At 46.9% G+C, this 17,432-nt stretch overlaps 1 protein-coding gene across 2 annotated transcripts; it reads left to right on the forward strand.

Moving 5' to 3' along the window:
- The first annotated feature begins 396 nt into the window (after positions 1-396).
- WNT2 (Wnt family member 2) lies at positions 397-17,118 on the forward strand. 2 transcript variants are annotated; one of them, XM_040550208.1, is made up of 5 exons: positions 397-723; positions 1,066-1,289; positions 3,772-4,049; positions 7,144-7,408; positions 15,404-17,118. In XM_040550208.1, exons 1-5 carry the CDS (start codon positions 644-646, stop codon positions 15,631-15,633), a joined length of 1,077 nt encoding a protein of 358 aa, XP_040406142.1. In that variant the 5' UTR covers positions 397-643; the 3' UTR covers positions 15,634-17,118. The 2 variants fall into 2 exon arrangements, with proteins under 2 accessions (XP_040406142.1, XP_040406133.1); XM_040550199.1 differs by having other exon boundaries at positions 586-723; positions 3,776-4,049.
- Positions 17,119-17,432: the final 314 nt, after the last annotated feature.

Below are 17,432 nucleotides of genomic sequence, written 5' to 3' on the forward strand. Positions count from 1 at the left end.
GTGCTGTGGGGTTTGGAGCATCTGCGGCCCTGGGTGGGTGGAGAAAAAGTTGCTAAATGGGCTTAGTTGCACCCACCAGCCCGCAGCTTCCCCTGAAAGCTCTGAGGGGCCGGTGCTGGCATCGCGATGGGCTTGGGGAGGGGATGGGGCAGCGCCGGTTCCCCCAGGGGCAGGAGGTGGTGACCCTGAACTAGGGGGCCGTGGGGACCCCAGCACCAGGCCCCCGACCTCACTGCAGTGCCTGGGGCCGGCCGCTCGCTTGTAGGGTTAGCGGGAAGCAACTGGCTCATCGGGATTCCTGGCCCGAGCGGAGGTGTTCCCTCCTCCTCCTCTTCCCCCAAGTGTCTCTTGACATCATTTCATCCATCAGCGTTACAGGGAAAAAAAAAAAAAAAAAAAAACACCACACAACCCGAACCCACCCAGTCCGCCGGCAGCCCGCAGCAGCCCCTCAGTTGTGCCGCGCCTGCAGGGGAGGCTCGGCGGGGAGCGGGGAGCGGGGCTCGGCCCAGGCCGCCGGGGACCCCCTGGCCCCCTGGGAGCCACCTCCAGCCCTCGGGGCCCCCTCGGCGCCCCTTCCTTCCATGGGCTTTCCCCTCGGCCCGCCGCCTGCCCCGATGCTGACCGCCGCCGCCTTCCCACCATGAACTTGCTCGCCGGGATCTGGGGGCCGCTCCCCCTGCTCCTGCTCTGGGCCACGCCGCGGGTCGCCTCCTCATGGTGGTAAGCCGGGGAGCCCCGACCCTCCGGGGGGGGAAGGGTCCCAGAGAGGGACGTGTCCCGCTGGGGGAGCCCTTCGGAAGGCACCTAGGGCTCGGGCTCTACGTGCGGTACCTCGCTAAGCATGTCAGGGCTTAATAGAGAACATCTGGATACAGATGATGATGTAATTTAATTTTGGTCAGGGCTTCTATTTTGTTTTTAAGCGCCGGTTTGGGCTGCTTTGACCCCCGGAGCTCGGGGGCCGCCCTGAGGGGACGTACGGGGTGGTTAGAGGGGGGTGGGGGGGTCCCTGCCCCAGCCCCAGCCCAGGGCCGCCGCTGCCCTGCCGCTTGCCTCCCGCAGGTACATGGGGGCCGTGGGCTCGTCGCGGGTGATGTGCGACAACGTGCCGGGGCTGGTGAGCCGGCAGCGGCAGCTGTGCCGCCGGCACCCCGAGGCCATGCTCTCCATCGGCCGCGGCGTGGCCGCCTGGACGGCCGAGTGCCAGCACCAGTTCCGCCGGCACCGCTGGGACTGCAGCGCCCTGGAGCGGGGGCAGCGCCTGCTCGGCCGCGTCCTGCTGCGCAGTGAGTGGGGTGAGGGGGCCGGGGGGTGGGATGGGGGTGTGGGGTGGGATGTGGGGGGTATGGGGCGCACCGGCGTCTCCCTCTGTCAGCACTTGAGGCACCCCGGGAGAGAAGCGAAGGGCGAGGTGAGGCGTGCTGTCATCGCAAGAAATTCCTCCCTCAGAGGGTGGCGAGGCACTGGGGAAGATTGCCCAGAGCAGCTGTGGGTGGGTGCCCCATCCCTGGAGGTGTTCAGGGCCAGGCTGGATGGGGCTTTGGGCAACCTGGTCTGGTGGGAGGTGTCCCTGCCCGTGGCAGGGGGGTGGAACTGGGTGGGCTTTAGGGTCCCTTCCAACCCAAACCATTCTGGGATCCTATGATAAGAGTGCTACCTTGCTTAAAAACCACTGTCAAAGCACAAAGACCTTTGGTTCAGAAAGAGAATTCGGGTATTTTAGCAGTTGGCCATGCAGTTCCCACATCGTTTTTCAGCACATAATGCACCCCAAAAAGGGCTACAGAGAAACAGGGGCTCCAGAGTGCAGCTGCCCAGCCCCAGCTGGGGACCTCAGCACTCCAGTGGGTGCTGGAAGGGGCCATTGGCATCCCAAGAGGATCCCAGCTCACTGGGATGGCAGGTGACGACCCCTCCCATAAGTCGGTCCCTGCTGCAGCGTTTCTCCTGGGAAGCATGGAGCAGCACGCAGCCTCTCAAAGGGCTCCTGTGTTCCTGCCACAGGGACCCGAGCAGTGGGATTTCACCCGTGCAGCCACGCTCAGTGCCAGCCTCTGCTGCTGCTGAACGGTGACTGCCCATAACCATCTTCGTGCTCCCTTAGCAATTATTTGTGAGTCACTGCCGACGTCACCCACAGTTTTCAGCTGAAGTTTTGGATGAGGTTTTTGTCTGGTGGAGCACGGCCTGGTTCCGAGGAGGTTATGTCATAAACAAGTCAAAACGTAGTTTGCCCCAAACTGAAATTTTCACTTGCAGGCTTATAGGAGAGAATTTAGACACAAGACTTCTGCACTGTACGCTGAGCCTGGTTAGGCAGTGATTGTAATGGGAAACGTGGCCTGATATTGCTCTAATTTGAAATGAAATGTTTTTGATTAACTTAGTAAACTCAAATGAAACATTTTTCTTCTAACGACGTCGTGTTTCTTTTTAATTAACACGCTAAGAAGTTGTAATGTTTCTGAACATGTTTTCTCAGAAATGAAATCTTCCAAAGAGTGTGATTTGTAACAAGACAAGATTTCTTCTGCGTGATTTTGAAGCCAGTGTAGGAAAAAGCAGGGTTTGCCCAGTGCTTTTGCAAATTTTTAGCTGTTGTTTGCTGAAGGTTTGCACAGCACACAGAACTCAAGGGGCCATTCATATTTGAAGCATCTAGATGCTGCTGGAATATAAAAACTCAATAGTAAGTTATATGGTGTCGTGCTGAAGTCATCGTATTTTCCCTAAAATGGAGTTACAGGTAACATCATTGACTCTTTGGGGTCCTACTTACTACGATGATATTATCTAAGGGTGGTGACTGCTCAGAACGGGTATCGCTTGTTGCCAGTGGCCCCAGCTACTGCACAATTTGTGTGCTAAAAAACCTTCCTGAGGCTGAAAATGTCCCGTTACCATAGAGAGAGTTGTGTCAATACAATACAGCTCTGTATTGTACATTATTACATCTTAAGATAGACTTAAAAAATAAACCTAAGGAGTCATTGCATTGAAATAGGTACCCCAGAGTAGGCATAGGCTAGAAATATGGACGGTCTTTGATAAAATAAATTTGTTAATAAAAATAAAATAAAATAACTTCGTTAACAGGAGGGAAAACTGCCTGAGCAGTTGGGGTGTGGAAGTCACATCTGCGAGGCCAAATCCTGCTTGGAGTATTACACAAGCAGTGCCATTGATTTCATGGAACTTGTTTGTATGAACTAAGGCCACCAGGCTTGGCTATAGACAGAAAAGTTAAATTTAACTTATCTTCAGGAAAAAGACCCCAAAGATTTCTCACTACTGTCTTTGAAGCACGCAAGATTATTCCAAGTGCCTCAGAAGAGGAAAAACTAGTTTCAAAAGTCGGTTGCAGGATTTTGCAATGTACATGTCGTTTCAGTGTCCCTGTTTAATGACTTCTTAAACTGCTCTCTGAAATAGCACTTCATATATTTTTCTAAATCGACGAAACAGGATAGAAACACCAGCTGTCCTGTTCATGTATCTGTGCAAAACAACTGATCCGTGAAAGTAAATTAATCAATATCAGGAACAAACTTCTAATGTTTTCCAACTCCAACACTGTATTGATGAGCTTTTACCAGGGAGGGGTCCAAGTTTAAGCCATGACTAATTCTGACTCCGGGGAGCATGCATTTGTGCGATTTCAGCCCAGTTTTGCTTAGCAAAAAGTCCAGGATAGCTGACTTTTAACCGTTAGGATAGCTGCTCAGAGCAGCTACCTCAATGATTTGTAAAGCAGCCTTTTTGTTTCAGGCAGTCGGGAATCTGCTTTTGTTCACGCCATCTCCTCCGCTGGGGTAGTTTTTGCTATCACGAGGGCATGTAGCCAGGGAGAGCTGAAATCCTGCTCCTGCGATCCCAAGAAGAAAGGCTCTGCGAAGGACAGCAAGGGTCATTTTGACTGGGGCGGCTGCAGCGATAACATTGACTACGGTGTTAAATTCGCCAGGGCCTTCGTGGATGCCAAAGAGAGGAAAGGCAAAGACGCAAGAGCGCTGATGAACCTGCACAACAACAGGGCTGGAAGGAAGGTGGGTGTCCATCCCCCAGATGCCTGGAAATGCTCACTGTGAGCTCTCATGGTGCTGGGGCAGGTACCTGCTGGCTCTCGCTGGCCAGTCTCAACAGTTAGGAAAGAGTATGGGATGAGTGGAAGACTAAGATGCCATTTCCATCCCCCTTGAAGGTTCAGTGTGACAGGGGGTTCCACATACAGAAAGAGCTATTGCTCATCAGTGCCCCACACCAAGTCCATTCAGTGATTCCTTGTGTAGGAAGATGAAGATAAGAACAAGTCTTCATAGGGTCAGTGTGGGTGGAGGTTTTGTTTCGAGCCTAATCCTTACACCTAACCCTTACATATGGAGGAGTTTTACTTCTGATTAATAAAAAAATAGAAGTTCCTAAGAGAGGCTGAAGACCACACTGAAGAGCAGGTTGGACTATTAAAGAGCAAATTCAAAATATCTTGGAGAAAATAAAAAAAAAAAACAAAAACACAAACATTACTGTCTATTCCTCTATGTGTATGGTAAACCGACACACAGAATGGGCAGAGATAAAATAGAATTACTTCACTTTTTAAGAAAACAGGAGTCATAACACATGTAACTCCAAAAGGCTTCAGCCTCAACCTTCTCTCAACAAAAAACTCTTCTCTAAACATTGTATGAAAATCCCATTATTTGATTTCAACAAAAAGAATCTTCACTTTGTTATTTATTGCAAGTGACTAGAGGGAGTCATATCATAGGGCATATCGCCCACTGCTAGTGCAAGGGCTGAGGAAGACATGCACTGATATTTGGTGGTAGTAGTGATAAGTAATAAGAATAGTGCACATAGCTGGAAAATGCTGTTTCATTATTCAAAATGTGTTCAAAATTGACTTCATCCGCAACATCTGAAATAATACGGAAAGATATTTTATATTGCTACCCCTAACACTTCTAACATGAAGAGCCTTCTTGTTTCTCATGTCTTGTTCTCCTTAATTTAATACATTCAGTAGGAAGTAAATTGTTCATATTCTGATCTTTTTGTATTAAAAAGTTCCCTTAATATACTATAAAAATATATTACCTATCCTGTATTAGAAAAAAAATCCAATTGTCATGAGTTTTACTGATGATTGCAGATGATTTTTCTGCAACAACATCTTTGTTGCACCTGTTTCTTACCAGCAGGTACAACTAATATATAACACAGTCAGATGAGGCTATTCAGATCAGTGATATGCATGGTTGTAATATACAACTGGGGGGGAACCAAGGTAATATAGCCGCTGGTATGTTACTGCCCAAAAGAGACTGCAGTCTACAGCACAAGCAAAGACTTTATGGGGGTGAATTAGTTCCATGCCATAAAGTTCTTTCTATGACAATCAAATATTTTAGTAAATTTAAATATATATATATGCAAAATAGTAAGACAGTATTGGTAAGCAGGTAGTTTTTTTGATTTATTAAAAATAATCAACGCATTCTCATATGCTTTAGGGCCTGCTTTACAGAAAGTGGTGCTGGTCTGCACCCACGGTTCAGTAGTGTAGGCTGAGTTTTGCAGGCACCTCACTACCCCAGCTCATCCACAAGCCTGGCATCCAGGTGTGCATGGGGCCAGCTGCGCCCTCCTCCTTTTCACACCACCAAAAATGGAGTCCCGTGTCGATAGGTTCCTCTTGAATCTAGACTGTTTGGATTTTACTAATTCAAAAATACACTGAATAAGTATTTATAGTAATCTCATAGGAATCGTGCAAAGTAATATGCTGTGTATTAGCACAGGGACACCACCGGCAAAATAAGTGCTGCATCCTGATGTGCTTCAGGTATTCAAGGCCTCAGTCCAACAAGTTCTTTTAAGTGTACCTGTAGTTTTTCAGATAGTTAAAACCAAGCATCTGCCTAAATCCCTTTCTGAGCAGAATCCCAGTCCTACTTTTTCTTTGAAGTAGTCACAAAAAATGCTTACAGGTTGGAAAGAAAAAGAAACATACTTTGGCTACATAACACATTCTTACTTCATTACTAAGTGCTTGAATGGGAACCACTGCCCTGCTGTGCATCAGTGTCACTTCTGGTCACGCACCTTTTCTCTCTGTTATCTTCTTCCTGTGATGCTGTTCCCCTTATGCAAACTCTACTACGTATTTCATGAACCCTTAAGGCATAATATTTATAGATCAAATATCCATGTCTTCAGAATTAGGAATTAAATATTTATTGTATACGAACCCATCTGTTGTTCCCTAACATCATATAGATAGTTTAAATGTTTGAGATGAAGCTGAAATGGCTTTCATGCTATCCAGACATTAAATTAATGATGAAGGTGATCTCTCCACTGCAAACTAACAAAGGTTGTACTCTAAAATGTTTGTTAAAATGTTTATAAGCATTTTACAAATACCCTATTTCTTGTGTGTAGATCAAATGCCTAGCCTAGATATGGTGTTTTGTAGAGGCTCTGCAAAAACACTTTAATATGAAACACTTATGATTTTCTAGGAAATAATTAAAACACCATCTATATCTGCATAGGCATTTAGACACCATGCCTAAGAGCTGTTTGATGAGTCGGACTGTTTAGTCAACTTTTTCATGGTAAATTTAGACCTGATTGCAATACAATTTCCATTAACAATTCAGCACTGGAAATCTCACAGTATTCGCTGGATTTTTTTTCCATACAACATAAGTGTTCATGTCAAAGAGCAACTCCATGAAGCTGAGATAGGGACGCTCAGTATGGCGGTGCTTCAGCTTGAGCAATGGTGCAATGGGTTACCTTCACCTATCGAGGGGCTGAGCAATTCTGTCCATTACCCAGATTATTTCCTTCTGTCCGAGCTGTGATCTGTCATTACATTGTGCTATAGGTCTTTGGGGTGACTGGCGGGGGGGGAGGTAAGGGCACCCTCGGAGGATTGGTAGTATGGTTGAGAAAAGCAAGCAGAGCAGACCCACCATGCGAGGCTGACTTGATGCTACCAGTGGGTGTCACTACAGACCGTGGTTTCAAGACCCATTGCAAGCCTGGCATTACAGGATCAATGGAAAAGGATTGAGAAGCTTGAATGACAGTTTGTTTTACCTGTGTATATTTTACTGCGTTTCTAAACAGGCCGTGAAGCGGTTTTTGAAACAGGAGTGCAAATGTCACGGTGTGAGTGGATCATGCACTCTAAGGACCTGTTGGCTGGCCATGGCAGACTTTAGGAAAACAGGAGATTATCTGTGGAAGAAATACAATGGAGCGATTCAGGTGGTCATGAATCAAGATGGCACGGGTTTCACTGTGGCTAATAAGAGATTTAAGAAGCCAACTAAGAATGACCTGGTATACTTTGAAAGCTCTCCAGACTACTGTATCAGGGACAGGGATGTAGGTAAGCCTCTATCATTACACATGAATGGTTTTATTTCAGACATTTGTCCTTTGCAGGTCAAAAAATATCATTATTAATGAGTGTATATATATAAATCCATGCATATAACCAGCAGGAAACAGGAAGGAAGATGTTCTGGAAGGATGGCTCTGCACAAGAACGATAGCTCCTCAATGTCTCTAGATGTATGATAGCCAGTTCTAATACAATTCAGCAGTTTCTTCCAGATACTATGGAACCATGGAGACTCTGCAAGGCAAAGGTTGCTTTTGGGACAAGTTTGAGCTACGCTCTGGAGGCTGGTCCATGCCATAATGCAGCCGCGTGTACAGTTGTATCCCATAGCTCAGTGCAGAGCTGCCAGGTGTAACTGCAGCAGAACCAAGTCCTGTGTTGTCCCCATGGAACCATCTCAGTTACGCTGCTTCTCTTCTGTATTGTAAAGTCCCAAGAGACAGGTCTCCTTTATCTGCACATTCCTCACAGCTCATTGTGGACAGTCTCTAGCAGCAGACGCCCCTCTCCCCACAGGCATGAGATCTGGCAGCTCTGCTCTGGCACCAGTCAACGCACCATAGCGTGGTGCAAGGTGGCTGGAGGAAGTGCAGGTGACTGCAGGAGTGCAGGTCAGTGGGGCAAAGCACCCTGCATCCAAAGACACAGTGCTTACTCCTCTCTGTAAGTCAGCCTTTGCTCGGTCCATGACTACTATCATGTTTTCTGTAGAGTCGTGCCAGCCCCAGTGGGAAGAGATGAAGTTTCAGGGCTGCTGTTAACACTGAATGTTTCTGCTTTCAGAGGTTTCAGTAGAGGCTTTCAGTGGAGGCACCCTTAACAAAGTTCCAGGGTTCAAGGCATTGCCGAGCAACACTAAGCATGCTAACAGCTCTTGAGCAGCATGTAGCATTTCCTGATGTGGCAATTAAGAATTAAAAAACAACTAAAGAAAAAAGAACAACTAAAAAAAAAAAAACCAAACAAATTTGGAAAAGAGAGAGAGACTGAGTAATGTATGAAAGATGCTGTGGAACTAATTAATAGGTTGTATAACATACCAGAGTGCACCCGGTATGACACATCCATAAGTATCTGGATAGCAACGCAGCTTAGCTCTTTTTGGCACCACTGTGTATTTACAATCCAAGTTTACTTGGAACAGGCATTGCAAAACAACTGTACTTAAATAAGAACAATATGTGAAATCCTGGTCATGTACTATTGACTTCAGCGAACCCAGAATTTCATCCAGTACACTTACATTGTGTAGTGTTCCTGGTTAGTTAAGTAGTCAAGGTAATTTTAAATGTTATTTATGGCTTTTGCAGGTGGTACTTATTACCTGCACAAGAGCATATTGTTCCTTGAGTAGTGACCGATACCATAAAATCTAATACTTTAATCTAGGTGAATAAATGGGCATATTGTGGCATTGTGCAGAGACTAGGATTTATTCAAAACTTGATTTCTTTGCAGACCAGGTTTTATTCAAAACTCATTTCTTGAAGCTGCTTTTCTCACTGTAAGATCTGTGATACTTTTCCCCTTAAAAGGAGAGTCAGTGCACGAGCCACTTCTATGTCAAAAAGCCATTTAATCATCTCTGCAGTAAGCCTAGCCTAACATGTCAGGCTTGTTATCGTGGAGGAGACTGGGCGTTTGTCACCGCAGTGTGCTCTGCTCGCTTGCCTGGTGCTGTCAAGCCCGCCTGGAGATCGCAGCCTGACATATGCTTTTGCTCATCCCCAGATAACACTTCAGATGAGGCATTTCTTTGCCGCTCAGAATCCTGAGAATGTGGTTGTTTTGAAGAGCACATTTTTGGAAAGCTGTAGTAAACCTTCAATGGGAAAGGGAACAATTCTGCGGGATTGCCTGCTACTCTCATGGAGCAAAGAAAGAATCAGATAAACACAAGCTGATCTGAGTTCAACAGAGATAACATCAGCAGCTGAGCAGCATTTTTTCTTGATTAGTTTTATTTTGCCCTGTTGAGCACTCCAGAGCATTAGCCCTGTTAGATGATTGGAGGTTAAATTAAATGAGACTATAGAAGTTTGAGTTTGGAAATATGCAGACAGCATCTCAGTGTCAGCTAAATGTAATACCACAGCACTTTATTATGCCTTTGAATATAGCTCTGCCTTTCATTCTCCAGGGAATTCAAGCAATTTAGTGCTTCAGAAAAACCGTGAATCTGGAGTTTGATTAGTATCAGGGCTGAACGAAGGATTCCCAGAGCACATTTTATGAAGCATTGCAGCTTGACCAGGAGACAGCTTCACAAACTGTGAAATGACAAAGCCAGTATCCTCTGTGGCTTGGGTGTGTTAATACACATAAACCAGTAAATTAAAGGTACTCAGGAGTTGTATCACCAGCGATCTATCCAAAAAAACCCCGCATCTCGCCTCCTCCTGTTGGAGCTTGTAGCTTTGGCTTTTCTCTCTGGTGGCAGGCAGCCATCGGAGGGTGCTGTCACTGGATACACCCCAGTAGTCTGTCCGGGAGGGGCAGTTGGACGTACGTACATGAATCACCCCTGCAAAGTGAAAACTGCAGTATTATTATTTTTTTCCTAGAAGGAAAAGAAGAGTCATTGCTTTTGGGAGAGAGATAATTTGTGGAAACCACTAACAGCAACTCGCTTAATAGCAAGAGCGCATAATAAGCCAACCACTTCTATCTAGCATTAAGATTTCACGACTTTTAGAAAAGGACCAAAGGATGGTTTCACAAGTGTTCAGAAGTCACTGGATTCTGCTCATGTGGAAGCAAAAATCTTTTTTTTCCCACATTTTTATACTCATAGTTCAATAGAAACAGAAGTTGGACATTCAAGAGGACTTTTGAAAACCTTGTTGTGAACTTACACATTTTGACACGCTTTGCATGGTGTTCCCTTATATTAACATGAATTGCCAGCTTCTAAAATCAATAAAAGCATACCGAGGACTATACACAGACTGCTTAGAGATGATAATGCTGCAAAAGGAAATAAAGTGAAGGTTTCACTGGTAGCAGCCCAGGTGTAGCATGTACTAGTATATCCCTAATGTGCAACTTCACCTCAGAAATGCCGTTTGTCTGCTTGTAAGCTTCTGGTAGAAACAGGTTGATTTTTAAAATGTTGCCACTTTACCATCCATGCAGGCTAGGTTGATTGAAAACTGTAGCAAGTTTATCACATTTTGAATATACTAGTGCAAAAGCAGAGAATGCTTTGGGAATAAGTGCATGAGCAGCCATATCACGGACATCACCAGTTAACTGGTAGATCCTCTATTATGGGCTGTTGTTTGTAGAGTCTGTTAAAGCAGAGTAATGTGTTCTTAAAAAAAAAAGTCCATCAGGTTTATAAAAAATTAATTTGTGCAGAGCAACCAAAAAGCTTGGGCAGTGTTTGGGTGAAACCTCTTTCTACAGGGAGACCCCCACCTAACTCACCCCAGGGTTTAGTGCAGGCTGAGCTTGGTTATGTGCTTGGGGTAGCTGGGATGAAGTTGAGAGAGCACTTCTCCTAGGTGGATGAGGTAGCAGGATCACCTTGGTGAACAAGGGTTGACTTCTTGCAATTGTTGTGGTAGCAGCAAGGCTTTGGCCCCCTGAAGATGGTGGTGGAGCGAAGAGATGGGTCCTGCCCATGTGCAGATGTTCTCAGGACCTGCTGAAAACCCTTCTGAGATGTACTCCAAGCTATTCTGAGTTACCCACAGGTTTCTCCCAACACTCATTTGGTCCCAGTTTGGGTGCCATCAAAGCCAGCATTGCTGCCTCTGCCTGCACATGGGCTGGGGGTGGCACACCTGGGTCAGGAACGTGTGGTACCAGTCTCCCGTGTCCCCGACAAGTGGGCACATGGCTGTGGCTGAGAACTCCTTCACAGGGTTATTTTTTATCCCTTACTGCCCCATCTAAGCCATGTGCTACATTTCTGAGATGAATAAGGAAGGCCAAATCTGGAGTGAAAGAAAAATGTGAAATTAAATTACAGCCTGCAAAGTATTGGTGTTGGGTGAGACGTGTTAGCACTCGAAGTATGCAACCTGTGGAGAGAAACCCATGTTGATCTCTGTCAGAAACTTTTTGCTGAGTTGTTCCCTGTGTGAATACTTGGCCTACATCTCCCAGTGTTTGCACTGGCAATGTGTTAGGCGAAGTCCCAGCCCTTGGTCAGGGCAGGCGCTCGTCCCTGAGGGGACTAGGGGCTGCCCTCAGGAACAGGCCACACCAGCGCCTGAGGATCCTCTTGGAGCTGGAGGACTGCGGCAGCTGTTAGTGGCTATGGGAACTGGAGTCAGACACATGTTTACTGTCAACTGAATCTGGATGAGCTCTTCTTTTATCAATATGTTTCTGTCTCTTCGTTGCTGGCCTGCAAAACCCCAGCTCTTCCAGACAAGGCTGCTTCCTGCTTGCCTGTCCCCTCAGACCCGCCTGTACTTGTCTGGTGTGTGTAGGGCCCTCGTATTTCTTGACTTAAAAAGTATCTTCAGAGTCACTTTTCTGTCAATACTTGCTTTTATTTATTTATTTGTTTTCCAAAATGCAAGTGTGGAAACTTGGTTATTGTTATCAGGGTTTTAATTTTTTTTATTATTATTATTTAATGTACATGTTGAGTAATGAACTTTATTGCTTGAAGCCAGATTTTTAATCAATAGAAATAGAAGGGAAAATCTCATGTTATAGAGAAATAATGTCATTGTAGTGCTTTAGGAATGGAGAGAGAGTAATTTTCAACTTTCCATATGTTTGCTCAAGAAAATAAGTGTGCAAACCAAGAAGAAAGAAAGGGTTTGATGTACAGGCCATAAAGTTGGCAGTATTCAAACCTGTGGATATCTTGGCAGGTACGGTGTTGTGTGTTGGCATGGCAATTCTGAAACTTGAACTAAAAACAAAGAGGTTGCACGAAAACTCTCTGCGAGTTAGAACACAGTCCTGCCTCTTACGTGATGAGGAGGTGCGCTGCAGGTAGCAGGGCAGGAACAGAAAATCCTGCCCTTTTGCTCAGTTTCTGCTGGTGGCCTCGGTGCTGGAGCACCTCCAAGGAGTGCCGTGATGTGTGTGGCTGCTCTGTCAGCTATTGCTCATCCTCTGTCTCATGAAAGGGAGTGGGTTTTGTGTGTGCATGTGTCGTAGCTGAATTTGTTTTGGCAAGGGCTTTACGTTGAGGTGAGCTGAGTGTGTGTGTTGAATGTTGACAAAGAGTTGGAGATGTCTGTCAGTCCCCAGTGGTGGAGTCCCAGCATGGGCTGCTCCATGTCCTGCTTTCCCTGGTGGAGGCAGGCGACCAGGGACTCTCCCCAGGCTCCAGCAAAGCCACAGAGATGCTGAAGGGGCTCTTTGAACTTCTCAAAAGCATTGGCTTTGCTCGGGAACTAAGCCTTGCTATGAACCTTACTCTTTCACCAGGTTCTGTGGGTGATGTGGTCTCCTCCCCTAGTGGCACAGTACTGCTGGTTATGTGTGGTGGGTGACATCAGATGTTACTGGCTTTTGACTGTCTGCTAAGGGATGAAATCATTTTCTTTTTGAAGTCGGTGGCAAAACTCCCATAGAAATCGGTGGGAGTTTCCCATTCTTCTCTTGGCTGCTGTGTGATTTCCTCAAACATCTGGAAATCAGAACTTTGGGGCTGGGAAATAACCTGTGCCTCGGCTGAGGAATGCTGCTGCACCTTCCCGGGAAAGCTCCCGCACCTCATCACAGCAGTTCCCGATGAATCCCCCTGACCTTATCGCAGATGTTGGCGTGAGGTCTTCCTCCCACAGCAGTTTGAAATCTAACCTGAATCACGGTTATTATAGATTATTGTCCTTGACATACCACAACACACAGCCTAGGCACCCCAGGACTTTGTTACTGGGCCACATCAGTATGGTAAACCCTCAGGACAAGCCCCTATAAACATGGTTATTCAGTTGAAGGCATTTTGCACAGCCTGGAATGCAATAGTTGTGTCTGTGAGCTGCACAAGCACAGCACCATGCAGCTCTTCCTGCTCTTTGTGCTGCCTCATGGATCAAGGCGAGCACAGTAGCCTGCAAGCAGGGTCTGGTTTGTTTCTGCCACAGGCTTCCGATGTGACCATGGGCAAGGCACGCAGCTCTGCATCCTCCCAGGTCCTTCTACGCCGACGTCAGGTGTTCCCTCAAACAGACAAGACTTCAGCCTGCCCCCGAGCTCCCCTCCTGCCCCGGTGCTGGGCAGAGCTGGGCAAACTGGGGACAGGGCTGAGATGGGGACAGCAGAGCCTAGCCAGGCAGAGCAGCCTGGTCTGGGGAACAGAGCATGTCTCCAGCCACACTGCACATTCCGTGTGCCCTCTCCTCCTGCTCCGTGCTGGCTGGCCAGCAAGGGAGCCAGGTATGTGGCCCTCCATTCGGGCCACCTCCTTCCTGAGGTGGCACCTTGACCTCATGTATTGGCCACAGCAGCAAGCTTGAGCGGGGGGCTTGTACCAGGTGGGCTCCAGAGGGCCCTGCCAACCTCGGCCTTTCTGTGATGCTGTCATTTGAAGTCAAAGCTTTCCAGGTGTATGCTTCTGTTTGTGGCCCAATGAATATTTAAATATTTAAGTGAAATGGATTATAGGCTATGGGAGAGAAGGCTGAGCTGCCGTTGGGGGACTGAAGCTCTCCTCTAGGACTTCAGTTGAAGCGTGTCCTGGTTCAATGTAAAAAGAGCAAAATCTCCCACACCGTGCTAATCACGCACCCGTCATGAAAGACGGCGGTCTGAGAAGGTGGCTGCACTCAAGCGCCTGAGACCACTCAGCGCCTGTGTGCTTGGGTCCAGGGCCAAAAAATGGGATGTGTCCCTGGTGCTGGGGACAGTGGGGACAGGGGAAACTGTCGGACAGCTCATGCTGGTACGTGCTGAAGTGCTTCAGTACAGCAGCGGCAGCACATGCAACCATGAGGTGCAACCATGAGTGCACCATAGGGAGGGAAAAAAGAGTTAATGCAGCTTGGATTTTCAGTAATTACAAATTGCATCTTGGGTTTTTATTAATTAGGAATGATTTGCTATCCTACTTCATGCAAATTTGAATTAATATCTGCATGCATTTTATTCTCTTAGAAGGTTAATTTTTTCATGTACACCTATGAAATAACTGTACCACTAGATGATAATAAAACCACATAGATACACTTTGTAAAATTTTCCCAATTAATTCAGTGACTGCAGTCATTATTTAGGAGATTCCATTTTGGCCAAGAACAGAAGAATATAGCTATTGTTTGGTCTAAAGAAAATGCCAGCACGATGTTTATCTTATGGCTCTGCCTGAAATGGATTTATAGTATCAGTAGATCAGAAATTAGGCTAAGCAATGAGTTTCCATGAAGTTTTCAGGTGGATAAGAATAATCTGTCGAACCCTCTCAAACTAAAGTGAACCCTGAGATAAGTTTGTGTTAGATGTGTGGCACAGTAGCAGTTTGGGCAGGAGATGCCTTCAAGGGGTGAATCCAGCCACTTTGTGCCTCCTGGGGATGGGCAGAGCTGTTCAAGTTGCTCTAGAGAGCTGCAGAGAGGCGCCGGATGTCTCCCTGCCCTCCTTCTGTCCATAGCAGGCTGTAAATCAATTTCATGCGTTCTGTATCAGGAAGGAGCAGAAACCTTTGTACTTGCTCAGCGGGGATGTGTGGTAGCACAGATCATCAGCAACCCCCTGGGCTGGTGTGCACTGGGTATGTAAACCAAGGCCCAGTGCCCCAGCACCCAAAATGCCCACTGTGGTGTTGGGTTTGGCAGAGACTTCAGCCTTCAGCAGCAGGGGCACTGCCCAGCGCGTCCCTCGCAGCCCTGGATGTAGTGGTTTGGGGTCTGGCAGCCCTCCCACAGCTCCTCTGTGGAGCAATGTGATGTTGCAGGAACAGATTCCTCACAAACGATGTCTCTTTTTCCTGTTTTTGTATGCTCTCTGTCCTCCCTTAAAACCCACCCCCTGCTCTTTTGAGTGACCTCCACTGCCTTCCCCTTGCAGGGTCCCCAGGGACGGCCGGCCGGGTTTGCAACCAGACGTCCCGCGGCATGGACAGCTGTGAGGTGATGTGCTGCGGCCGAGGCTACGACACCTCGCGCGTCAGCAGGATGACGAAATGCGAGTGCAAGTTCCACTGGTGCTGCGCCGTGCGCTGCCAGGACTGCCTGGAGGTGGTGGATGTCCACACCTGCAAGGCGCCCAAGAGCGCCAGCTGGACGTCCCGGACATGACGTTTGGGTACTGCCTCCCTGCCTGGTCCACGCAGGGAATGCTTCCGAGGCCTCTGCTGGATTTACGCCGGTTTTGCCTTCGCCTTTCGTTACACAGAAGCCGCTCAGTGACTCTTACAAACTCTGCAGTGTTCACATCTCCACATAACCGCGTTGTTGCACGGTTTGTGTAACAACCGCTGCCGCGCTGGAAGGAGCTGCTTCTGTTGGGGCTGTCCCAACCAACACACAACTCTGAGCTCCTTGCGGCAAGTCCTTCCTGCCACCGGGCACACGGCGAGACGTCAGGATGAGCCATTTCATACTGGATGCCACCAAATGTGGGGGTTGCTATGGCCTCCTGCCGAGGGCCTGGTGCTGCTCACAGCCATGCCCTGGGCGCTCAGCCTACTGGGCTGAGGCCTGGGCCCTGAGCAGGGACTCCTCCGTGGAAAACTTTGTGGCCAGGATGATTTTGGGGCTTTACCAGAGGTGAATTTGCCCACCCATCTGCTGTGGGGTGGTGTGTGTGCTGTGGTGGCCCTTACAGCGCTGGGCTGTGAGGTGTGTTGGGCAGAGACTGGCCTGTAGGGGAAAGCAAAGATCAGCAGGAAGCGTTCAACTGCAAGAGTCTCATCTGCTATTAAGGAGCCAAAGCGAATGTCTTAGGTATATATTTGTGAAAACTTGCCTTAAGGACTTATAAAAGGTTATTAATACTAACCACTGATTGTTTTTTTTTTTTTTTTTGATCTGAAGAATCGAAGAAAAGTAATTCCAGCCCAATGACAGCTGGAGACAGGACACTAAACTACCTAAGGATAAGATTTCCTATTTTTCATTTACTGAATTTTACTTAAACATTTGCAGAAATCTGATGGAGAAAGCAATACCTTGTCTTAATAACAATTGGGTTTCATTCTAAAGAATCTATCAACTCTTATGTTCTTTTAAATTTAATAAACCTAATATAAATGTGCTCAGAATTATACTTTCAGTTCCAATGGGGACTTCCAAATGAGCTTTTCTCGGAATGCATGCTGCACAAACTTGCAGCTGATTAAGAGTGCATTGGCCTTTGATGGAGGCAGTCGCAGGCTGTGCCAGGTCTGTGTTCTGGGCTCGGATCAGCACAAAACAACAAAGTGCTGGAAATGTGTGTAGGCTCAGGAGGCCCTGAAGTTGTGGCCTCACAGGAGAGATGCTGGGGAGCTGTGTCAGACAGGGAACAGCCAGCTTGCTGAGGAGCAGAGAGCAGAAATGGGGCCGGTGCCACTAAGTCTAATAAGGCAGCCCTGGAAAGCTATGGAAAAGCACCCATGAAGTGCAGAGACATGCATGGTACTGAAAAAATAACTTATGAAAAGAAGGTTGAACAGGTGACAGAAAATATTTCCATGTGAAAATGGAAAAGACTAGAGGAACCTTAGTGTGTACAAACAGTGCGTGAAAAAATAATAGACAAGAAGCATACCGTGGCAATAAAGCAAGGCGAGTAGTCAGGTTAAAGTGGTTTTTTTTGCTTTGTTTTGTTTTTTAAAGAATATTAAAAAAGAATGTGTTTATTTTTTATTTTCATTCAAAGGTCTTGAGAGAGCAGTCATTTAAATCTGAAATTCTTTTTGAAAAGCTTTAATCATTAAAATGGGCAAGGCAACTCCAGAAAGCACAGCTGGCATTGAAAGATTAGGAGGATCCAGAAAGCTATTTATCTGGACAAAATAATGTTCCCACTAATGTGTACAGCACTAATGTAATGATCATGGTTAGAAGTAAAAAACAGTCATGCCACTGGGCATACACCCAGTACTGGTAGGGAT

The sequence above is a fragment of the Cygnus olor genome, chromosome 1, assembly GCF_009769625.2.
Source record: "Cygnus olor isolate bCygOlo1 chromosome 1, bCygOlo1.pri.v2, whole genome shotgun sequence".
In the NCBI taxonomy this organism is placed as follows: Eukaryota; Metazoa; Chordata; class Aves; order Anseriformes; family Anatidae; genus Cygnus; species Cygnus olor.

Excerpts from the sequence above, each read along its gene's own strand:
- WNT2 (XM_040550208.1), top strand. The coding sequence starts at position 644 with ATGAACTTGCTCGCCGGGATCTGGGGGCCGCTCCCCCTGCTCCTGCTC. Across the intron at positions 724-1,065 it reads CGGGTCGCCTCCTCATGGTG|GTACATGGGGGCCGTGGGCT; the intron begins GTAAGCCGGGGA and ends TGCCTCCCGCAG. Across the intron at positions 7,409-15,403 it reads TATCAGGGACAGGGATGTAG|GGTCCCCAGGGACGGCCGGC; the intron begins GTAAGCCTCTAT and ends TTCCCCTTGCAG.